The 23,805-nt window shown below is 45.3% G+C and overlaps 1 protein-coding gene across 1 annotated transcript in view; it reads right to left on the reverse strand.

The window, feature by feature from the left end:
- The window catches only part of RBM20 (RNA binding motif protein 20), a 194,640-nt gene that overhangs the window by 73,836 nt on the left and 96,999 nt on the right, over positions 1-23,805 (reverse strand). The window contains exon 2 of the mRNA XM_030202766.1: positions 4,180-5,383. Within this exon, the coding sequence (XP_030058626.1) occupies positions 4,180-5,383 (1,204 nt within the window). The remainder of the gene's footprint in view (positions 1-4,179; positions 5,384-23,805) is intronic.

A 23,805-nucleotide genomic window follows, 5' to 3' on the forward strand; every position in this document is an offset into this window, starting at 1 on the left:
CCACTCACCTACCTCCTTTCCCAATATTCATTTACCCTGCCTTTCCTCCTTGTTCCCATTATACATCCCTCTAGTCTTTCATCTCCATCTTCCCGTACATGTGCCTTTATTTCCCCCCCCCCCAACACACACACAATGTTTGTCCTCCTTTTCCTTCTCACTTCTACTACTACTACTACTTATCATTTCTATAGCGCTACTAGACGTACGCAGCGCTGTACACTTGAACATGAAGAGACAGTCCCTGCGCGACAGAGCTTACAATCTAATTAGGACAGACAAACAGGACAAATAAGAGATAAGGGAATATTAAAGTGAGGATGATAAAATAAGGGTTCTGAACAAGTGAATAAGGGTTAAGAGTTAAAAGCAGCATCAAAAAGGTGGGCTTTTAGCTTAGATTTGAAGAGGGCCAGAGATGGAGCTTGACGTACTGGCGTCCTTCTCACAGGGTCGCCCAAATCGGCATAACTTCTCCAGTTTCATTCCTGTTCTCCCAGCTTTTTCTAACACAGTGCCTCTTTCTCCCACCTTATTATCTACCAACATCAGCCTCCTTGAATCCCCAATAAAGATTTCCCCTACCTCCTTATTTCCCTCTCCATGACCAACATCTCCTCTCTCTCTCTTTCTTCCCCCAAAATGGTCCAGCATCTCCTCCTCTGCTCTTCCCCCAACATTGTCCAGCATCTCTCTTTGTCTCTCACCTTCCCCCTGTCCAGCATCCATTGCATTACATCCAGGCTTGTAGCCTGCTAATACCTCAACAGTTATAAGAGGGTTCCAATCAAAGAAGCCAGAACAAACTTCTGGGATTCAGTATCAATAACATTTTAATTACAAAAAAACTATGTATGTTACTGTGTATGTTTTTAGGAGCTTCCTGAATAACAAGACTGAGATAAATAAAATAACTCTGCTACTTCTTTCCATAAACATACTCTCTGAACTGCTAGTAGCCTATCGAAAAGTCCTAGCCTTTTCCTTCCTTTAACGTGTGAAAATATAAAAACAATTCTCAGCCAAATGCCTTCTAACTCTGTTATGAGGTGCGAAACAAAAGTGATTCAACAATGTAAACAGGAATTTGCCCATGCAACACTTTATAAAGAATACAAGCAAATTTAAACAAAACTCTGGCCGCAATCGGCAACCAATGAAGGTTCAAGTAAAAAGGAAGTGCATAATCATACTTGGATAAACCAAAAATCAGTCTAACGGCCGTATTTTGCACCGTTTGCAATTTTCTTAACAAACCCTTCGGACAGCCTAAATAGATCAGATTACAATAGTCAAGCGTAGATAGCAATATAGAGTGGACTAATCGTTCATATTAATTAGATTGAAAATATTTCCTTATGGTTCAAAGTTTTTTCATCAAAAAAAAATCCTTGTTCTTTAACTAGTGAATTTACCTGTGATTCTAATGAAAGTGAACTATCAACATAAACCTCCAAAATCTTAATTAATCCAGTATCTTCTCTTTGCTCTTCTCAAACCCTTCTCCCTACCCCCACATAGTCCAGCATCTCCCACCTTGCTCCCAACTTGGTCCCGCATCTTCTCTCTCCTCTCTTCTCCCTCCCCTTCACCACGCAGTCCAGAATATCCCTTCCATCTAGCATATCTCCCTTTTACCCCCTCTCAACATGGTCCAGCACCTTCCCCCTCCCCACCTCCATGTAGTCCAGCATTTCCCTCCTTCTCTCTCTGTATCCCCTTCCCCTCCCATCCAGCATTTTCCCTTCTTGTCCCCTCTCCCATCGATATCCACCTCCCCTTAAATCTCTCTGTTCTTCCTGCTACACCAGTGTCAATAGTAAAAGAAAAGCAAAGCACCATAAGCCTTAATATTAAAGTGCTGTAGGAGTCTCTGCCAGATACTGCCCCCTTTGATGTACGTTTCGTGTTTCCATGGGGTCAGGATTGGCAGAGACTTCAGAATGCTTTGGTGGAAAGCTGATGCAGCAGAGAGAACAGAGAGGTTTGAGGGGAAGGTGGGTGATGATAGATGGGGAGGCACTCCGCTCCAATACATATGCCCTGCAGTGTTCAGGACTGGTCAATGCCCCCCTCCCATCACCACCATCACCCTCAAAACTACACCGAAGTCTATACCTTGACTTTACTAAATGATTAAGTAACATTTTGCATCTTTTAGTAGAGAGAAAGGAAATATTCTCATATTAAAGACTCATTCGACTTACACTTTAAAAAAATTACTGCAATGCCATTCAACACCACAAAACTGTACATTGTACAGATGAGGTAGATACTCAAACTAGAGAATGACAAGGGGGCAAAGATTGTCCCCATCCCGTCCCCGTGGGTTCTGTCTCCATCTCCTCCCTGTCCCTGGGAGTAACTAGTGAGGTAATTAAATTTGCTGATGACACAAAGTTATTCAAAGTCGTTAACTCGCGACAGGATTGTGAAAAATTACAGAAGGACCTTATGAGACTGGGAGACTGGGCGGCTAGATGGCAGATGACTTTAAATGTGAGCAAGTGCAAGGTGATACATGTGGAAAAAAAGAACCTGAATTATAGCTACGTCATGCAAGGTTCCACATTAGGAGTTACGGACCAAGAAAGGGATCTGGGTGTCGTTGTCGATAATACACTGAAACCTTCTGCTCAGTGTGCTGCTGCGGCTCGGAAAGCGAATAGAATGTTGGGTATTATTAGGAAAGGTATGGAAAACAGGTGTGAGGATGTTATAATGCCGTTATATTGCTCCATGGTACGACTGCACCTTGAGTATTGTGTTCAATTCTGGTCGCTGCATCTCAAGAAAGATATGGTGGAACTGGAAAAGGTGCAGCGAAGGGCGACTAAAATGATAGCAGGGATGGGAAGACTTCCCTATGAAGAAAGACTAAGGAGGCTAGGGCTTTTCAGCTTGGAGAAGAGACAGCTGAGGGGAGACACAATAGAAGTATATAAAATAATGAGTGGAGTGGAACAGGTGGATGTGAAGCGTCTGTTCACGCTTTCCAAAAATGCTAGGACTAGGGGGCATGCGATGAAATGACAGTGTAGTAAATTTAAAACAAATCGGAAAAAATGTTTCTTCACCCAACGTGTAATTAAACTCTGGAATTCGTTGCCTGAGAATGTGGTGAAGGCGGTTAGCTTGGCAGAGTTTAAAAAGGGTTAGACGGTTTCCTAAAGGACAAGTCCATAAACCGCTACTAAATGGACTTGGGAAAAATCCACAATTCCAGGAATAACAAGTATAGAATGTTTGTACGTTTGGGAAGCTTGCCAGGTGCCCTTGACCTGGATTGGCCGCTGTCGTGGACATGATGCTGGGCTCGATGGACCCTTGGTCTTTTCCCAGTGTGGCATTACTTATGTACTTATCCCCGCAGGCCCTGTCTCCATCCCCGCCCCTGCCCCATCCCCGCAGGTTCTGTCTCCGTCCCGTCCCCTTGGGCTCTGTCCTCATCTGCAGAAGCCATGAACACTTATGATTTTATATTTAAATCTTTTTATTAAAGCATAAAAAGGAACAATATGCTGTGTAACTGTTGTGTATAAATTACAAATAGAAAACAGTAATAACAATGAGCAGCTATAATAATCTTTTTTCCCACCACCACCCTCTACCCTTCCAACTAGAAAATGATACAGGGACAAAGTTTGTCCCCGTGGGCTCTGTCCTGATCCCTGTGGGATCTGTCCCCGCCCCGTCCCCGCAAACTCTGTCCCCATCCCCATGCCTGTGGTTACTGCGGTTCACCGTCCCCATCTCTTTCTCTAACTCAAACACAATAGGATAGTATAACCACTTCAGTAATACAGTGGGATCCCGGTACTACTAGGCCAGGAACATTACTACTAAATAAAAAAAAATCAATGACCTTTTCTGGCTATCCATGGGTTACTTTTTGCCGCCCTTTTACTTTAAAATCAAAGAGAAGATACAGTTAGAGGAGAAGGAAAATGTAATATTGGAGTAGAGATAAAACCAGTCTAAAAAACAATGTACCATCCAATCAACCCATGTGTGCATATTTCTATATATTATTTTTCTTGTACTGAGGCTATTAGAAACATAGAAAATGATGGCAGGTAAAGACCATGTGGCCTATTCAGTCTGCTCATGCATACAACTGCTTAGTTCTATAACCCCCTTCCCCTTTCTAAATAGAAAAATGCCATAGAGCCCACTTACCGATAAGTTGAAAATCGTTTTGTTACATATTGTGCAGACATGGGGAAGATGTGCAGGCTGTATACCATTAAAGTCATTTAGTTCAAGGGGTTGAAGAGGCTTTACTGATAAATCAGGTACGTTCTGGGCTTGTTCCTTGTTTGACATCATTCGGGAATTGGCAATTCCCTGCTTGTTAAGACTATTAAAAGCTGGTGGACCACCAGGAGTAAACTTTGTGTCGCTTGTTGGTTCTTCGGGATTGTACAGATCATTTCCTGCTTCGTATGGTTGATTTGTTGATGACCACATGCTGGAGTTGGCCAAGACATCAGGCTTATTTTGGCTGGAGAAGTTGAGAGTGTGTTCCCAATGATTGGCTGTACCTATTCTGAGTGACACCGAATTTGGGTCTCTTTTCTGGTTCCCATGTGGCTGAACTTTCATGTGTTGGTCACCAGGGAAAGCTGGCGGTTGGACGCCTGTTGCATGCTTCCCGGTGGTATTAGGCACGTAGCAGTTCTTTGGAAATCCATGTTGGCCGTCAGGTTTAGGGTATCCAAAATAACCTTCAGGTGCAGTGCATGAGATGGGGCCTGAATGGGACACAGTAGGCATGAATCCATGCTGACTACACTGCTGTTCATTAGCCAGGAATACCTGAGTGCTCGCTGCATTTGATTTATTATACTCGTAAAGTCCAGTGTTGGCAGGTGAAGGTCCGGTTGTGTTTAGGCCCATTGTAACAGCTTGTTGGCCAGGTGCCTGGGGTATCACATTTCCAAAAGGGTGCACAGGAACACTGCCAGGCATCTGATTCGGTATGTTCCCAATATGCCCCACACCTGCTCCTACTCTTGGTGCCGCAGCAGGATTTTGGGAAGGAAAGGGCATTCCACCGATTGGAAATCCGGTACTAGGTACCACAGGTCCAAGCTGAGGCCCACCGGTGTGGCCATGAGGTGTGCTAAGCATAGTTGCATTTTGCAAAGGGTTAAAGAGTGGCCGAGACATGGCCACTTTGGAGAGAACTTGATTCAGGACGGTTGCAGCCGCCGTGTTGCTTGTTACCGCAGTCTGGGCTAGTTTTAGCCTCTGAAGAGTGAGCTGGGCTTGAAGCTGGGCGAGCTGAACGGTGGCAGGAGATGGGAGGAGAGGATTCGGGGTTCCTCCAGCTAACTGAGTGCCGACGGAGAATGGATTATTGTCCAGAAGATTGGCAGCACTGCAAATTAAAAAAGAAAACAGAAGTTTATTTAATGAACAATAAATTTACCACTTAGCTGTCGTTCCCTGTTTAAACAGATTGTCTGTCTGTCAAACTGAGTTATACACTAGGGACCAATTCTACAACTTGGCACCATGAGGTAGACATCACAATGGGGCATGCTTAGTGCCATTTCTATAAGGGCACTAAGATGCACCTAAACTGTTATACAATTCGAGTGCAAAGCCGAGTTGGTATGCTAAATTTAGAAATGCCCACTTGCAACAGGTCAATGGCAGGCATGTTGGCACGCCTCATTGCACCATACACAACTGATAATATCTGTAAGTTGCATGCAAGGGCTTAATCATAAATTACTGGGTGCCAACAACCAATTGATGTTAATTTCCATTCATTTGTGTACACATTTGGCTGCGCGCTATTCTATAAGGCAGGGCGCCTAACCCCCATAGTGTGTATCCTAAAAGGGGGTGTGGCAATGCACGTGCGAGCATGCTCAGTTTCATTAAAATGAGTGTGCAAGGTGCTGAAAACAGGACAGGGCGCCAGCAATGTAAGACCAGCATGGGAGAAACGCCTTAGCTGCCCCCGCCAGCCAAACCGGGGGCCCTGGAACCAGTTTGAGGGGACGCAGGCCCCCCGTGGCCCCCCGTAGCTATGCCACTGAGTGGGAGACCTATGAAGAGCAGTTTGCAGTAGTGAAAGTGGGAGGCGATGAGAGTGCGGATAAGGGTTTTGGTAGTGTGGTCAGAAAGGAAGAGAGAAGGGAAAGCTTTTGGTGTTATTAAAGAGAAAGAACTGATAGGTTTTAACAGTGTCTAGGACACGTGTAGAGAAACAGAGAGAGGAAACAAAGATGGGTGAAGGGGTTTGATACAAACATGTAAAGAATGAATACGGGCATTGACTTTCTCATCCGTTATCAGACTCTTCACTGTAAAATTTCACTGTCACTCATCTTTATCACTCCACTTTCCTTCTAATGAGCTGTAATGATATGTGCAGACAACCTAAGGCCTAGCTGACTCTGCAGCTTAGGCTGATGGTCATTCACTGTTTAGGGAAGCTGAAGCAGAGGAGTGGGGGTGGGGGTTATAAGCCTGGGCTTAGTGCACAGATTTTCTTTTCCTTCAACACTGCACCTTAAGGAACTACTTTGTACTTTATCAGTATTCTCTAACAGAAAGTAAAAGAGTTTTCAACCTTTGGTTGCTTTGACTTTTTCTGGCTTAGCCTCTCTGTCTCTTTTCTTTCGTTTTGGTTTTTTTGCTTTTTCTGTCTCTGTAGCCCTCCATTTTCTTCTATTTCAGTTCTCTCTCTTCCCTCTTCGCTCGCTGGGAGGGGGGGGGGGTTGGCCAGTGGCCACTGGACCACCAGGGACCATTTTCTAGGGGTTTGGCTGGAGACCCACCGGATCTCCAGCCCTCCCTGAACCTGGTGGGGGGGGGGGGGTCATCGGGGGAGACTGGAGGTCCGCCAGACCCCAAGCCCCCTGTTGGCAGGTTTGCTTTGGGAGGCTCACCATTCCTCCCCAATGATCCGCAAACCCTAACGCCAGCTCGGAGCTGGCGTAGGGTTTGCCGTGGCCAGCGACCCAAATTTTGGTGTGCTGACTGCTCATTTGCGATGAATGCGCTAAGCCCTGTTTAGCATGCATTTGCATGCTACTTGCGCAAAGAGCCCTCAAGCGCGTTGTTTCACGCGCTCGAGGGCTCTGATCATGGGGCGGTAGCAAACGCCGGCGCTAGTATGGCGCTAACAGCCTCTAGTGCTGGCGTTTGCTTTTGATCATCTGCCCCTAACTGTTCAGCAGCAGATACTTTTCCTTCCTTCTTTTCTATCGCCTCCACCTACCTTCCTCTCTTCTTTCCCGTTCACATTAATTGATTTGATTTGCTTACTTTATTTATTTTTTGTCTATTAGATTGTAAGCTCTTTGAGCAGGGACTGTCTTTCTTCTATGTTTGTGCAGCGCTGCGTACGCCTTGTAGTGCTATAGAAGTGATAAATAGTAGGTTTGTAGTCTCTTGTAACCAGAGCTAATGTTGTGATGTCATAATGCCTCAGGCCACCAATAAGAGCCAACCTCATCAGTGATGTCACAATGGTTTGATTGTCCTATACTTGGCTCACTTTTATTACATAGCTCTTTGAGCAGGGACTGTCTTTCTTCTATGTTTGTGCAGCGCTGCGTACGCCTTGTAGCGCTATAGAAATGCTAAATAGTAGTAGTAGTTATAGGTGCCCCATATAAGAGGCTTGGGGAAGGTAAACTTCCCCCGCCCTAACCGCCACCTTCCCCTCTCTTCTATTCATCCTTTCATTGCCACCTCCACCAGGCCTACTGCCTTTCTGGGTCTGCGGTGGCAGCGGTAAAATCAGGAAAGATGCCCAGGACCATTTTTTTGTGTGTGTTCGCCGCTTCTAGCTCTACCAGTCCCGTTCACTCTGACATAAACTTCCTGTGGCAGAGAGCTGGGTCCTGTGGTCCGCACATGGAAATAGTCCCATGTGATTTTTTGTTTTTGTTTTTGCTGCTGCTGCTGCGATAGTCCCAGGAAGGCGGCAAGAGGGAGAGGGGGGCGGGGAGGAGGAGAAGAAAAAGATGGGGCAATGCTGGACAGGGGGAGCGATACAGAGAGAGACAGGGTGATAAAAGAGAGAGAGAGAGAAAGAGAGAGAGAGATAGGGTAATGCTGGATGGGGGGAGAGGTACAAAGAGACGGGGTGATAAAAGAGACAAAGAGAGAGAAAGAGACGGATAATGCTGGATGAGGAAGAGAGAGAGAGAGATGGGTAATGCTGGATGGGGGGAAGATATAGAAAGATAAGGTGATACTGGGGGGAGAAGAGATTGGACAATGTTGGGAGGGGCAGAAAGACAAAGATGGGGACATGCTAGATGGGATAGAGGGACAGAGAGAAAAACAGATGGAGCCATTCTGGTTTGGAGAGAAAAGAGACCATGCTGGATGGAGGGGGGAGGGAGAGAAAGAGAGAGAGAGAGAGAGGGCAATGCTGGCTGGCAGCGAGGGATAGATATAGAGAGGAGAAACAGAAAGGAGTTGCTGGATGGTGGAGGGAGGAGATACTAGATGGGGCATGCTCAAGCATCCCGCTCAGGCATGCCGTGGTAATTTTGGCATTGGCGCGTGCTACCCACACACTAAAAAATAGATTTTATTATTTAGCGATGGGGGCAGAGAGTAGGCATGTTCTGCGCTAGTTGGTTAGTACAGCTACATTGCCGCATGCTAACCAATTAGCTTAGCATGTGGTTAGTACATGAGCCCTTACCGCCTACAAAATAGGTGATGACCACATGCTAATTTCTGCCTATATCTGTTTGCCTAATTCTATTATGTCATCCATGTTTTCTATGTAACACCACTTGTTATCTTCTACTCTGGAATGGCGAATGCCATAACGGAACATTGTAAACCACATTGAGCCTGCAAATAGGTGGGAAAATGTGGGATACAAATGCAACAAATAAATAAATAATGGGCAAATCAGTGTGTGGCCATTAATAGAAAAAAAATAAAAAGATTTGGCCATTTTACCCATGTAGTAAAAATGGCCCAGAGACTTCAGTGTGCATAATAGTAACAGAGGTACTAGGGGAGAGGAAGCTGGCGCATTTGCATCAGAGCAACACAGTGACAGGTCCTTTTCTTCTGTGTTCCCTGCCCCAAGTATTTTAACTTGTCCCACCATGCCCCATCCTGCCCCGCCCCTTTCGCCCCACTTTAGCTTCTCCAAATATCTATCACCAGCCGCCATGATACTGGGCTATTTCTTCACTGTCCTGATGAAGGGAACAATAGCTTCCCTTCCTCTGACTTTTTCCCCAAACAGCTTCTCCTGACTAGAGAATGACATGGGGACAAAGTTTATCTCCGCCCCCACCCTGTCCCTTTGGGTTCTGTCTCCATTCTTACCCCGTCCCTATAGGTTCTGTCTGTCTCTGTCCCTGCAGCATCCCTGCAGGTTCTGTGCAGGATCCCCCATGCAAATTTTGCTAGTTGTGGCCAGCAACTTTGCTTGTTTTTCCAAAAAAGTCAAAATATCGTCATCTGTACCCCTCAAACATAAAGAACAGTCCAGTTCATTAACAGGCTTCAAAGTAGAAAATGACACGGGGACAAAGTTTGTTCCCGTCCCCGCGGGATCTGTCCCTGTCCCGTCCCCACAGGCTCTGTCCGTGTCCCCGTCCCCTTCTCTAAATTCAGGCCTCTCACTGAAGTCAGAAATAATGTCCCTATCGGAAGTCATCTACAGGAATGGTCTGAAAGTCCTAAGCTAAAAGCTTGCAAAGCTGATCTGGTCATTGTTCCCCCCCCCCCCCCCCCCCCCCCCGCCCTTCCAAAGAGAAAAAGTAAACATAACTGCCAGCCAGAGTGAACAAAGCTTAGGGGCCTTTTTACAAAGGCGTGATGAAAAATGGCCTACGTTAGTGTAGACGTGTGTTTTGGGAGCACGCAGAATCATTTTTCAGCGCACCTGTAAAAAATGCCTTTTTACATTTTTTGCCGAAAATGGGCGTGCAGCAAAATGAAAATTGCTGTGCGTCCATTTTGGGTCTGAGACCTTACTGCCAGCCACTGACCTAGAGGTAGAGTCTCACGCGGTAACCGGACAGTAATGACCTACACGCGTCAAATGCTACTTGGCGTGCGAGAGCCATGCAGTAGCCGGGCAGTAACTACATCTTGGTGCGCGTTGGGCAGGCGTAGACGCTTACGCGCCTTAGTAAAAGGGCCCCTGTTCTGGAATTGTCTGGCCATTTCTTTTGGGTCTGCTTATTTCTGTGTTTCTGTGAGTTTCCACTGATAGTGGCAAGACAGGAATTTCTGGCTGACCACAAACTGACAACACCATTGCCATGACATCCCAACCAACTGTCTTGTTACAAACAAACTGACAACACCATTGCCATGACATCCCAACCAACTGTCTTGTTACAAACAAACTGACAAGACCCCCCGTTGTCATGACATCCCAGCTGTTTACTACTGAGCAGAGGTGTGGCAAGGACACTAAGGCCCTATCACAGGTCTCCTATGTACTTGCAGGATTGCTGATTGGGTGATATATGAGGTGGTCCTTTGTGATGGGAAGGGTATATAAGTAACTGCTCATCTAAAGAGACTCTGAAATAGTCCGGATGGCAGGAGAGTTTCATATCCTTGCTACAGCCTATTTCAAGGGGGGGGGGGGGGTACTCTCCCCCCCCCCCCTCATACAAACTAATTCTCTATAGCTAAGATTCTTTCTTTCTTCCTTTCTTTCTCTCTGTTGTATGACCTTTGTAAGTTTGTATGACAGTGAGGAATAAAACTTTCCTTCCTACTGTTAGACTCTGTTCTGTAAAACTACGATAATGCCAAGAGGTAATAATATGTCTTGTGCTGTTGCTAGTGAGTAATAAAGATTCCTTTTCTTTGTCTAACTTAGTCTGACTTTTCCTTTATTTCTAAGAATAGCATAATAAAAACGCAGCCCAGTACACCCCTTAGGGAATGAGCGATATCCTACAAATGATTAAACTTCTCTCATGAGTGGTTAGGGGGTGGACTTTGGTCCTGAGGAACTGAGTTCGATTCCCACTTCAGGCACAGGCAGCTCCTTGTGACTCTGGGCAAGTCACTTAACCCTCCATTGCCCCATGTAAGCCGCATTGAGCCTGCCATGAGTGGGAAAGCGCGGGGTACAAATGTAACAAAAATAAAATAGATACTATTGGAGATTCTACATGGAATGTTGCTATTCCACTAGCAACATTCCATGTAGAAGGCTGCGCAGGCTTCTGCTTCTGTTTCTGTGAGTCTGACGTCCTGCACATACGTGCAGGACGTCAGACTCACAGAAGCAGAAGCCTGCGCGGCCACATTGGTGATCTGCAAGGGCCGACTTCTACATGGAATGTTGCTAGTGGAATAGCAACATTCCATGTAGAATCTCAAATAGTAGCAACAGTGGAGGAGGAGTGGCCAAGTGGTTAGGGTGGTGGACTTTGGTCCTGAGGAACTGAGTTTGATTCCCACTTCAGACACAGGCAGCTCCTTGTGACTCTGGGCAAGTCACTTAACCCTCCATTGCCCCATGTAAGCCGCATTGAGCCTGCCATGAGTGGGAAAGAGCAGGGTACAAATGTAACAAAAACAAACAAAAAAAAATCCATGCCTATAGCACAGCTTAGTACACAGGGCCCTAAATGTGTTCTTCACTATACTTTTACTTAAGTATTAAAATATACATTTATTTTTACTTACGTACTTTGAGCAACACTGGGTGAGTTACACTCAGGTACAGTAGGCATTTCGCTGTCCTTCAGAGGGTTTACAATTTAAAGGACCCTTTTACCAAACTGCTGTAAAAAAATGGCCTTAGAGTTTCCCTTGGGTGGATCATTCCCGCATGCTATGGCCATTTTTTCGAAGGAGTAAAATGGCCGTTTTTTTTCTATTTTCTGTATTAATGGCCATACGCTAATTATCCTATTAGCACGTGGCTATTAGCAGGTGACCCCTACCATTGCAAGTGGTTAAGGCAATGTAGCTGCGTTAACTAATTAGCACAAAACACATGTACTCTTCGCCCCCAGCACTAAAAAAAATTAATATATTTTTAGTGCATAAGTAGCTTGTGCTTATCCCAAAATTACCACAGGATGCCTGAGCGTGCCCTGTGGTGCAGCTTAGTAAAAGGACCCCTAGTTTTGCACCTGAGGCAATTAAGGCTTAAGTGACCTGCCCATGATCACAGTGGAATTTGAACGCTTATTTCCCTGGTTCTCAACTTGCTGCTCCAACCTTTAAGCTACTCCTTTGTCAGGTACAACAGCCCTGCACAAGTGCATAGGAGCCAACTTTTCAAAATTATTGGGGGTGCTAAGCCCAATGGACATGACCCCTCCCTGGACACATACAAGGAATTTTCTCAATATTGGGGGTGCTCAAGCACCCACAGAGTCAGCTCCAATGCACAAGTGTAGAGTACACTTGTGCAGGGTTGTTGTACTTCAGAAGTTTAGCGGAGATTGAGTGGCAGAGCTGGTGGTGGGGGCGGGGCTAGTGCTGGGCAGACTTCTACGGTCTGTGCCGTGAGGATGGCAGATACTAATCAAGATACCACTTTGAAGCTTCTATCCTGGTGAATAGAAGGTTATCCAGCACCGATAAGCAGATCCCAGTTTGTGAGCGCCACGGACCACGAAGCAGGAAACGAAACCTTGGCCAAAGTCGGGCAGTGGTTAGAGTCTCAGCAGGCGACTGGGTGATTTAAAAGCTAAGTCTTTTTTGTATTTCTAACAGCTTTGTTGAAGAGTTAGATCATCAGTTTTAGGAGGTTTTTCAGCCGGTGATGAAACTGTTGGCCTCCCTTCAATTGATTATATTAACATAGGAGTGCTCCAACGTGTATTTGAGGCTTTTCCTCCTTTAGAGAAACTCCGTACATCAATACTGGTAGATATCCTGTATTTTTTGATTGAGATACTAATCAAGGTCAGGTATACACAAAAGGTAGCACCATATGAGTTTATCTTGTTGGGCAGACTGGATGGACCGTGCAGGTCTTTCTCTGCCGTCATCTACTATGTTACACGAGGTTAAACACAGAAACATGACGGCCAAACGGCCCATCCAGTCTGCCCACCCTCAGTAACCACTAACTCCTCCTTTTTCTAAGAGATCCCACGTGTCTGTCCCAAGCCTTCTTAAACTCTGACGCAGTCTTCGTCTCCACAACCACCAGGAGGCCATTCCACGTATCCACCACCCTTTCCGTGAAAGAGTATTTCCTCAAATTCATCCTAAGGCTATTTCCTTTTAACTTCATCTTATGCCCTCTCATTCCAGAGGTTTCTTTCATTTGAAAAAGTCTCACCGCCTGTAGATTAACGCCAATGAGGTACTTAAAAGTCTCTATCATATCCCCTCTCTCCCACCGTATACATGTTGAGGTTCATGAGCCTGTCCCTTTATGTTTTATGACGGAGACCGCTGACCAATTTGGTAGCCGCCTTCTGGACCGACTCCATCCTGTTTATATCTTTCCGTAGGTGCCGTCTCCAGGATTGCACACAGTATTCTAAATGGGGCCTCACCAGAGACTTGTACAAGGGCACTATCACCTCTTTTTTCCTGCTGGTCATCGCTCTCCTTAAGCACCCGAGCATCCTTCTGGCTTTGAGCGTCACCTTTTCTGTTTGTCCATCTTAAGGTCATCAGACACAATCACCCCCACGCCCCGCTATTCTGTCATACACAGAAGCTCTTCACCCCCCTATACTGTACCTTTCCCTCGGATTTTTGCGACCCAAGTGCATGACCTTGCATTTCTTAGCATTAAATCTTAGTTACTACTACTACTACTACTTAACATTTCTAAAGTGCTACTAGGGTTACGCAGCGCTGTACAGTTTAACAGAGAAGGACAGTCCCTGCTCAAGGAGCTTGCAATCTAAAGTGGAGGAGTGGCCTAGTGGTTAGGGTGGTGGACTTTGGTCCTGGGGAACTGAGTTGGATTCCCACTTCAGGCACAGGCAGCTCCTTGTGACTCTGGGCAAGTCACTTAACCCTCCATTGCCCCATGTAAGCCGCATTGAGCCTGCCTTGAGTGGGAAAGCACAGGGTACAAATGTAACAAAAATAAAATAGATACTATTGGAGATTCTACATGGAATGTTGCTACTATTGGAGGATTCTACATGGAATGTTCTATTCCACTAGCAACATTCCATGTAGAAGGCTGCGCAGGCTTCTGTTTCTGTGAGTCTGACGTCCTGCACGTCCATTGGTGATCTGCAAGGGCCGACTTCTACATGGAATGTTGCCAGTGGAATAGCAACATTCCATGTAGAATCTCAAATAGTAGCAACAGTGGAGGAGTGGCCTAGTGGTTAGGGTGGTGGACTTTTGTCCTGGGGAACTGAGGAACTGAGTTTGATTCCCACTTCAGGCACAGGCAGCTCCTTGTGACTGGGCAAGTCACTTAACCCTCCATTGCCCCATGTAAGCCGCATTGAGCCTGCCATGAGTGGGAAAGCGCGGGGTACAAATGTAACAAAAATAAAATAGATACTATTGGAGATTCTACATGGAATGTTGCTACTATTGGAGGATTCTACATGGAATGTTGCTATTCCACCAGCAACATTCCATGTAGAAGGCTGCGCAGGCTTCTGTTTCTGTGAGTCTGACGTCCTGCACGTCCATTGGTGATCTGCAAGGGCCGACTTCTACATGGAATGTTGCCAGTGGAATAGCAACATTCCAAGTAGAATCTCAAATAGTAGCAACAGTGGAGGAGTGGCCTAGTGGTTAGGGTGGTGGACTCTGGTCTTGAGGAACTGAGTTTGATTCCCACTTCAGGCACAGGCAGCTCCTTGTGACTCTGGGCAAGTCACTTAACCCTCCATTGCCCCATGTAAGCCACATTGAGCCTGCCATGAGTGGGAAAGCGCAGGGTACAAATGTAACAAAAATAATAAAGGACAAGTGTACAGTCAGTCAAATTGGGGCAGTAAATCTTAGTTGTCAATTATCAGACCATTCGTCAAGCTTCACCAGATCCTTCCTCATGTTATCCACACCCTCTGGGGTGCCCACCCTATTACACAGTTTGGTATCATCCGCAAAGAGACAAACCTTACCAGACAGCTTTTCGAAAAGATGTTAGAGAGCCGGCCCAAGGACCGATCCCTGCGGTATACCATTGATAAACATCCTTTTCCTCAGAGTAAGGACAAGAAAAAAAGCCTTTGCATTTCTCTGGATAAACCGTACATCTAGCTAACTGATGATACTAAATAAAACAGAAGTTATATCCTGGAGGCCATATTTTAAAATATTACATAGTAACATAGTAGATGATGGCAGAGAAAGACCTGTACGGTCCATCCAGTCTGCCCAACAAGATAAACTCATATGTGCTGCTTTATGTGTATACCTGACTTTGATTTGTATCTGCCATTTTCAGGGCACAGACCGAAGAAGTCTGCCCAGCACTAGCCCCTCCTCCCAACCACCGGCTCTGCCACCCAATCTCGGCTAAGCTCCTGAGGATCCATTCCTACTGAACAGGATTCCTTTATGTTTATCCCACGCGTGTTTGAATTCCGTTACCGTTTTCCTCTCCACCACCTCCCGCGGGAGGGCATTCCAAGTATCCACCACTTTCTCCGTGAAAAAATGCTTCCTGACATTTTTCTTGAGTCTGCCCCCCTTCAATCTCATTTCATGCCCTCTCGTTCTACCGCCTTTCCAATTCTCACAATGTTTTTCTAGGAGAGAAGCAATCTCAAAAATGCACATGGTGGATCCTCATGTTTCAAATTAGCTCTGCCCAGTGTCCTTGAAGACAGCATTCTCCCCAGTGGGAACCCCCCCTCACTTTCCAAAACAGAAATGGGTAGTATTGTTTCCTGGGGCAATTTTATGTTTTCATTGAAGAAATGCAGGTTGACAAAAGAGACTATGATGGACTGCAGACAGCTGTGTTAACTGCTCTCTGTTCTAACGCTCTAAATGGCATCATTTTCCATCCTCAGCAACACAGATTTTCTGATTTGATGCATTCTTACCTACATTTCTTAGCAAGGTCGCAGCTGATGGTTTTTAAATGTTATCCATGTGTTTCCATTCAGTTCAATTCATATTCTCCTGGCTTTTGGGGTTGCAGATGTTCTGCAGGGCTTCCTCTTACCAACCACTCAGTTTTACAAGTGAAAAAAAAAATATCCAGGAGCACAGGAAGAGTTACTTGCTCATCATGATCCATTCTAGCTGTCCCGTCTTCACATTGAGTGTAAGAAGCAGGCAGCATCCCTTGAGCTTTCTGCCATGTATCCTCAGCTTCTTCGCTTAACCCCAGCTCTACAACTTTGAGGGAAGTCGATGGGAATGCTCCACAGGCATCACTCACAGGCCTCACTAGAAGCAGGAGTGTAAGACAAGAACTGAAATCCAGCTCCAATAAAGTACAGTCAGACACTAATCTATTCTTAGTTAAAGCACATGCCTGGCTACACACACCAAAGCAGTACCAATCTCCTGACATTTATAGAACACTGACAGGCTTATCTGAAATTGCCTTAATCCTGGGGAAACTGACCTTTCCCCCCCTCACAGGAATGTACCAGAGCTGTCTGCCGCTGCAGTGTTTCAAAGCTTCATTGTTCCACAGTCGTATATCTGGTACCTGTATTTCATATTTGTCAGGGCGCCATTTTTTTGGAGATCTTTTTCAATTTTTAACGAAGCCAGTTTTGCAGCTCCAGAAACTCCAAATTAATACAAACACAAGAGATCTTTCATTTAGCATTTCTTTAAGGGGTCAAGCCGTGCTAAAAAGTGGCTGGCGCTGTTTATTTATTTCGTTATTTCCAGGACGTGATATACCGCGAGCGATCCCTGAGGCGACTATGCTGTTTACAGTTTCTATTACAGGTACTTTGCGCTGTCCTTAAAGGGCTCACAATCTTGTCAGTGCGTGGGTTTTCCGAGCGATGCGACCACTTTTCGCAGTGATAAAATGACCACCGTTCCATATTTTTTTGTAATGGCTGCTCGATAATTTCCCACGCTAATCAAATAGAGTGCAGTAATGTGCCCGGGGCATGCGATGGAGCTACAAAGTAGTACATTTAAAACCAATCGGAGAAAAGTTTTCTTCACTCAATGTGTAATTAAACTCTGGAATTCGTTGCCAGAGAATGTAGTAAAAGCAGTTAGCTTAGCGGGGTTTTAAAAAAAGGTTTGGATGGCTTCCTAAAGGAAAAGTCCATAGACCACTATTACAATGGACTTGGGGAAAATCTACTGCTTATTTTTAGGATAAGCAGCATAAAATGTATTGTACTTTTTTGGGATCTTGCCAGGTACTTGTGACCTGGATTGGCCACTGTTGGAAATGGGATGCTGGGCTTGATGGACCTTTGGTCTAACCCAGTATGGCAATACTTATGTACTTAAGTACTTATGTACCCGATTAGTGTAGGCACACCAACTCTCCACCCATGGGCACGCCTCCTGCGCTGGAAAATAAAAACTATATTCTAGCGCAGGATTAGCATACTTGTGCCAAGTGGAAAACTACCAGGGGATGTCTCAGTGCCTGCTGCTGTAATGCTCTTTTAATGCATGGTAGGCCCTCATTAGGCCTATCTTGCTATAGTAAAAGGGCCCCTAAAACTTTTATGTCAACTGACTACAATTATATTCTAACAGTATAACATTGCTGATATGGACAGTAGGGCATAATTATAGCACATCCCAATACTATGCTGTATTTCAGGTTTCCAAATCACTGTTAAATATTTTCAAGAGAAATCGTGTTGTAACGTGCTGTTTTCCTGGGCAAGAGCTTCTAGAAAATACAGTGAAACCTCGGTTTTCGTTGCCTTCGGTTATCGTCTGTTTCGGTGTTCAACGATTGTTTCTGCGAAAAATTTGTCTCGGTTTTCGTCGGTTTCGGATTTCGCCGATTGTTTTCAGACAGATTATCGACGAAAACCGAGGTTTTACTGTACTATAATGGGACCAGAAAATTGAAAATGGTCATGAATGGTGGGATAGAGGCCAACAACCGTACTGATCTCTGGAATTCGTTGCCGGAGAAAGTGGTGAAGGCGGTTAGCTTAGCAGAGTTTAAAAAGGGGTTGGACGATTTCCTAAAGGACAAGTCCTTACACCGCTACTAAATGGACTTGGGAAAAATCCACAATTCCAGGAATAACATGTATAGAATGTTTGTACGTTTGGGAAGCTCGCCAGGTGCCCTTGGCCTGGATTGGCCGCTGTCGTGGACAGGATGCTGGGCTCGATGGACCCTTGGTCTTTCCCAGTGTGGCATTACTTATGTACTTATGTCCTCTACTTGGCTCACTTTTATTACATAGAGCAGTGATTTAACCTATTATGATGTCATAGTGGCTCATTCCACCAATAAGAGCCAACCTCATTAGTGATGTCACAATGGCTTGATTGTATAGAATGTTTGTACGTTTGGGAAGCTTGCCAGGTGCCCTTGGCCTGGATTGGCCGCTGTCGTGGACAGGATGCTGGGCTCGATGGACCCTTGGTCTTTTCCCAGTATGGCATTACTTATATAGTTAGGAGGACAGAGTAGCAATCAAATCTAAAGCTAAGTAATGAAGGCAGGAGAAATGGTAAGAAGCATGTTCAATAGCTTTTCCAATGAGATCAGACCCACCTTCCACCTTTCCCAGGAAAGACCAGCAGATGGCAACATAATCTGCCTAATTCTCAATACAGTCTATATATGTGACCTGCTTTGCGAAAAGGTACCAAAAGTGGGGGTATCGGGATCCTTTTACTAAGGTGTGCTGAAAAATGACCTGTGCTAGTGTAGGCAGGGCAGCTGAGGGGGGGGGGGGGGGCAGGGGGGACAAAATTCCCCGGGCCCGGACCTCCAAGAGGGGCCCGGTGCCGGGGTCAGGCTGCCAGCGCTGCAGTTCCTGGTCTCACCTGCTTGGCTCCGGGCCCCCTGCATTCGAAGCGGCAGTCACAGATCACCTCCCTTCGGGCCTTCCCTCCCTGTGTCCCGCCCTCGCGGAAACCAGAAGTTACATCAGACGAGGGCGGGACACAGGGAGGGAAGGCCAGAAGAGAGGCGATCTGCGACTGCCGCCTTGAATGCAGGGGGCCTGGAGCCGTGCAGGCAGGCAGGTGAGACCACGGACTGCAGCAGCGGGGAGAGTGACGGGGGCGGCAGCGGCACGGGGAGCGACGGGGTGGCAGCGGCGGGGGAGTGACAGGGAGAGACAGTGGCAAGGGGAACGACAGGAGGCGGCAACGGCGGGAGGGCGGAGGCGTGGCGGCCTTGCCCCGGGCCCAGCCTAGTCTCTCGGTGGCCCTGAGTGTAGGCTCATGTTTTGGAGATGCGCAGATCCATTTTTTAGTGCACCTGCAAAAAAGGGCTTTTTTTGTGCCGAAAATAGATGTGCAGCAAAATAAAAATTGACGTGCGTCCATTTTGGGTCTGAGACCTTACCGCCACCCATTCACTTAGTGGTAAGGTCTCATGTGTTAACCGGGCAGTAATCATCAGTGCGCGTACAATGCCGATTACCACCCAGTTAGCGCCGTGCGTTAGAAAATAAAAATTATTTTCCGACACGCGTATTGGGCGCACGTAAAATATGAAATTATTGCCCAGGCCATGCAGTAGCCGGTCAGTAGTTCCAAATTGACATGCGTTGTACGCGCATAGGCGCCTATGCAGCTTAGTAAAAGGACCCCATATGTGACTTATTTGAAACACAAGAGTATCAGCTACATAAGCCTGTTAAACTTCAATCTCACGACTAATAACATCTTTTAAAAAATAAGAAATGTTTATCCATAAAAAAAAGGTAATTAACTGCAGAAATCACATACCCTAAAGTTTTAAGGCTGTGAAACATGGAAAACATCAAAGCCGTGAAATAATTGCATAGTCTCATTCTACTGAAATGAAATGAAAGTTGCCCAAATTTACCCCCTTCAAATTTATAGCCTTTATCTCTGTTGTCTGTAATCCCGCTTTTGGTACATTTTCACTCAGTGGGTCACAATCAACTTGTCCAAATCTTAAGTAGCAGTTTGGAGTTGTCATTTTGTTGTTCCTGTTTTTATTTCATAAAATGTATTGGGGTTTTTTTAAAACTTCTGTACACCATTTTGGTTGACCTTCATTAACAATCGGAAAAGTGGTTTTAAGAATCATTTAAATAATGGGTCAATCTTCAGATGCTGTGATCAGGGTGTTTTTTAAACATTGGCCAAAGCATTTAAATATATCACATATTCAGAGCCACTATCCAGAATTCTCTGCCTTCATCAGCTGAATGCATAAGAACATAAGAATAGCAGTACTGGGTCAGACCAATGGTCCAACCTAGCCCAGGATCCTGCTTACAACAATGGCCTGGCCCGTCAGATCTCAAGTACCTGGCAGAAACCCAAATAGTAGCAAGATTCCATGTTACCAATTCTGAAGCAAGCAGTGGCTTCCCCCATATCCATCTCAATAACAGACTATGGACTTTTCCTCCAGAAACTTGTCCAAACCTTTTTTAAACCCAGATACGCTAACTACTGTTACCACATCCTCCGGCAGCAGCTCCAGAGCTTAACTATTCTATTTGTTTAAAAAGTATTTTCATATAATTTCATTGAGTGTCCCCTGGTCTTTGTACTTTTTGAAAGAGTGAAAAATTGATTGACCTAGTGGTTAGGGTGGTGGACTTTGGTCCTGAGGAACTGAGTTCGATTCCCACTTCAGGCACAGGCAGCTCCTTGTGACTCTGGGCAAATCACTTAATCCTCCATTGCCCCATGTAAGCCGCATTGAGCCTGCCATGAGTGGGAAAGCGCGGGGTACAAATGTAACAAAAAGAAAATAGATACTATTGGAGATTCTACATGGAATGTTGCTACTATTGGAGATTCTACATGGAATGTTGCTATTCCACTAGCAACATTCCATGTCGAAGGCTGCGCAGGCTTCTGTTTCTGTGAGTCTGACGTCCTGCACATACGTGCAGGACGTCAGACTCGCAGAAGCCTGCGCATCCACATTGGTGATCTGCAAGGGCGGACTTCTACATGGAATGTTGCTAGTGGAATAGCAACATTCCATGTAGAATCTCAAATAGTAGCAGTGGCCTAGTGGTTAGGGTGGTGGACTTTGGTCCTGAGGAACTGAGTTCGATTCCCACTTCAGGCACAGGCAGCTCCTTGAGCCACTTAACCCTCCATTGCCCCATGTAAGCCACATTGAGCGTGCCATGAGTGGGAAAGCGCGGGGTACAAATATAACAAAAAAAGAAAATTCTACACCACTCAGGATTTTGTAGATCTCAATCATATCCTCCCCCCCCCCCAGTCATTTCTTTTCCAAGCTGAAGAGCCCTAACCTCTTTAGCCTTTCCTCATATGAGAGAAGTTCCATCCCCTTTTTCACTTTCGTTGCTCTTCTTTGAACCTTTTCTAATTCCGCTATATCTTTTTTGAGATAATACGACCAGAATTGAATGCAATACTAAAGATGAGGTCACACCATGGAGAGATACAGTGGCATTATAGTATCATTGGTCTTATTTTGCATTCCTTTCCTAATAATTCCTAGCATCCTGTTTGCTTTATTGGCCACCACCGCACATTAGACAGAAGATTTCCACGTATTGTCTACAATGACACCTAGACCTTTTTCTTGGGTGCTGACTCCCAAGGTGGACCCTAGCATCAAGTAACTATGATTTGGATTATTCTTTCCAATGTACATCACTTTGCATTAGTCCACATTAAATTTCATCTGCCATTTGGGTGCCCAGCCTTTCAGTTTGCTAAGGTCTTCCTGCAATTTTTTACAATCCGCATGTGTTTTGACAACTTTGAATAGTTTTGTGTCATCTGCAAATTTAATCACCTCACTTGTCATTCCCATTTCCAGATCAAATATAAATGTTAAATAGCACCAGTCCCAGTACATTTCTGTATGGCACTCCACTATTCACCCTCCTCCACTGAGAAAAATGGGCATTTAACTCTACCCTCTGTTTTTTGTTCAGTAACCAATTCCTAACCCACAGAAGGACATGGCCTCCTATTCCATAACCTTTTAATTTTCTCAGGAGTCTCTCATGCAACAGAACGAATACTTTTTTTCACTGCAGGACGAAGAGGACGTCGGCTGGCGGGGATTGGGTTCCCCCGCCAGCAAAACCGAAGGCAGGGGAGGATTCGCGGGGGGACAGGGTTGTCGGGAGAGGGGTCCAGGAGGAAATCTGGCCCCATGTAGCTACACCACTGGTATATAGACACTTCAAATTTTGTTCTTTGCTTGGATCTACAAACATTTTGAAGTTGACGGGGATAATTTGCATCCTTTACTCTTTCCCATTAAACACTCCTGGATTTCTTTCACCATTATTGAAAACTCTCTATCGGGATTCCCTAAAGATCCTGTTTCAATAGTATCTTTCAAGGATACTCCATACAGAACTATGCACTCCTGGTATAGCAGCAGAAAAAAGTATGATACATGCTTATGAAAAGGCTTAGGGCCCTGTTTACTAAGGTGCGTTAGTGGTTATTTTTTCAAGATATTTTATTAGTTTTCCAAGTATAGTAACAGTAAAGGAGGGGAATGAGGAACTAAAGAGTAAAAAAAAAAAAAAGTAGGAAAAATGTGTCTTTGTGTCTGTCTTATAAGTCTCTGACGTTGGGCCAACGTTAGATCTGATTAAATTGAAGAGAATTTTCCAGTGGTGACCAGATTTGTTTTGTGGAGACTGTCGTTCAAAATTTCTCTGCTATTGCAAACTCAAATTTCTGATGTTGTAGCACTCTATTCCGCCGAAAGTGAACGTTCGATGAGTGTGCAGATTTCCAATTTTGTAATATATGTCCTTGGGCGATGGTGAGTAGGATGTCCAGTAATTTTGCTTGTGACTGTGACATGTCAAAGGGTTGAGAGGCAGATTTAAACATTACAATGGAGTAAGACAGGTCATCATCAATTGATAACATCTTTTGTATGATGCTCCAAACTTCCTTCCAAAACTTAAGAACCATTTGGCACTCGTACATCATATGGAGGAGAGTGCCTACTTGCTGAGAGCAATGCCAACATTTATCTGATGAGTTCAGACCAGCAATACCAAGTTTCCTAGGAGTCCAGTTTGTCTTATGATATGAAAAAAACATTGACTGTAAAACAGATGCAGAGGAAAGGGTTTCATTACTTTTGATCAGATACGGGACCACATTTTTTCATTTTAAACACAACCAGGAGGAGTGGCCTAGTGGTTAGGGTGGTGAACTTTGGTCCTGAGGAACTGAGTTCAATTCCCACTTCAGGCACAGGCAGCTCCTTGTAACTCTGGGCAAGTCACTTAACCCTCCATTGCCCCATGTAAGCCGCATTGAGCCTGCCATGAGTGGGAAAGCGCAGGGTACAAATGTAACAAAATAAAATAGATACTATTGGAGATTCTACGTGGAATGTTGCTACTATTGGAGATTCTACGTGGAATGTTGCTATTCCACTAGCAACATTCCATGTAGAAGGCTGCGCAGGCTTTGGTTTCTGTGAGTCTGACGTCCTGCACATACGTGCAGGACGTCAGACTCACAGAAGCAGAAGCCTGCGCGGCCATGTTGGTGATCTGCAAGGGCTGACTTCTACAGGCTGACTTCTACATGGAATGTTGCTAGTGGAATAGCAACATTCCATGTAGAATCTCAAATAGTATCAACAGTGGAGGAGTGGCCTAGTGGTTAGAGTGGTGGACTTTGGTCCTGAGGAACTGAGCTTGATTCCCACTTCAGGCACAGGCAGCTCCTTGTGACTCTGGGCAAGTCACTTAACCCTCCATTGCCCCATGTAAGCCACATTGAGCCTACCAT

The sequence above is a fragment of the Microcaecilia unicolor genome, chromosome 5 (assembly GCF_901765095.1).
Source record: "Microcaecilia unicolor chromosome 5, aMicUni1.1, whole genome shotgun sequence".
Classification (NCBI taxonomy): Eukaryota; Metazoa; Chordata; class Amphibia; order Gymnophiona; family Siphonopidae; genus Microcaecilia; species Microcaecilia unicolor.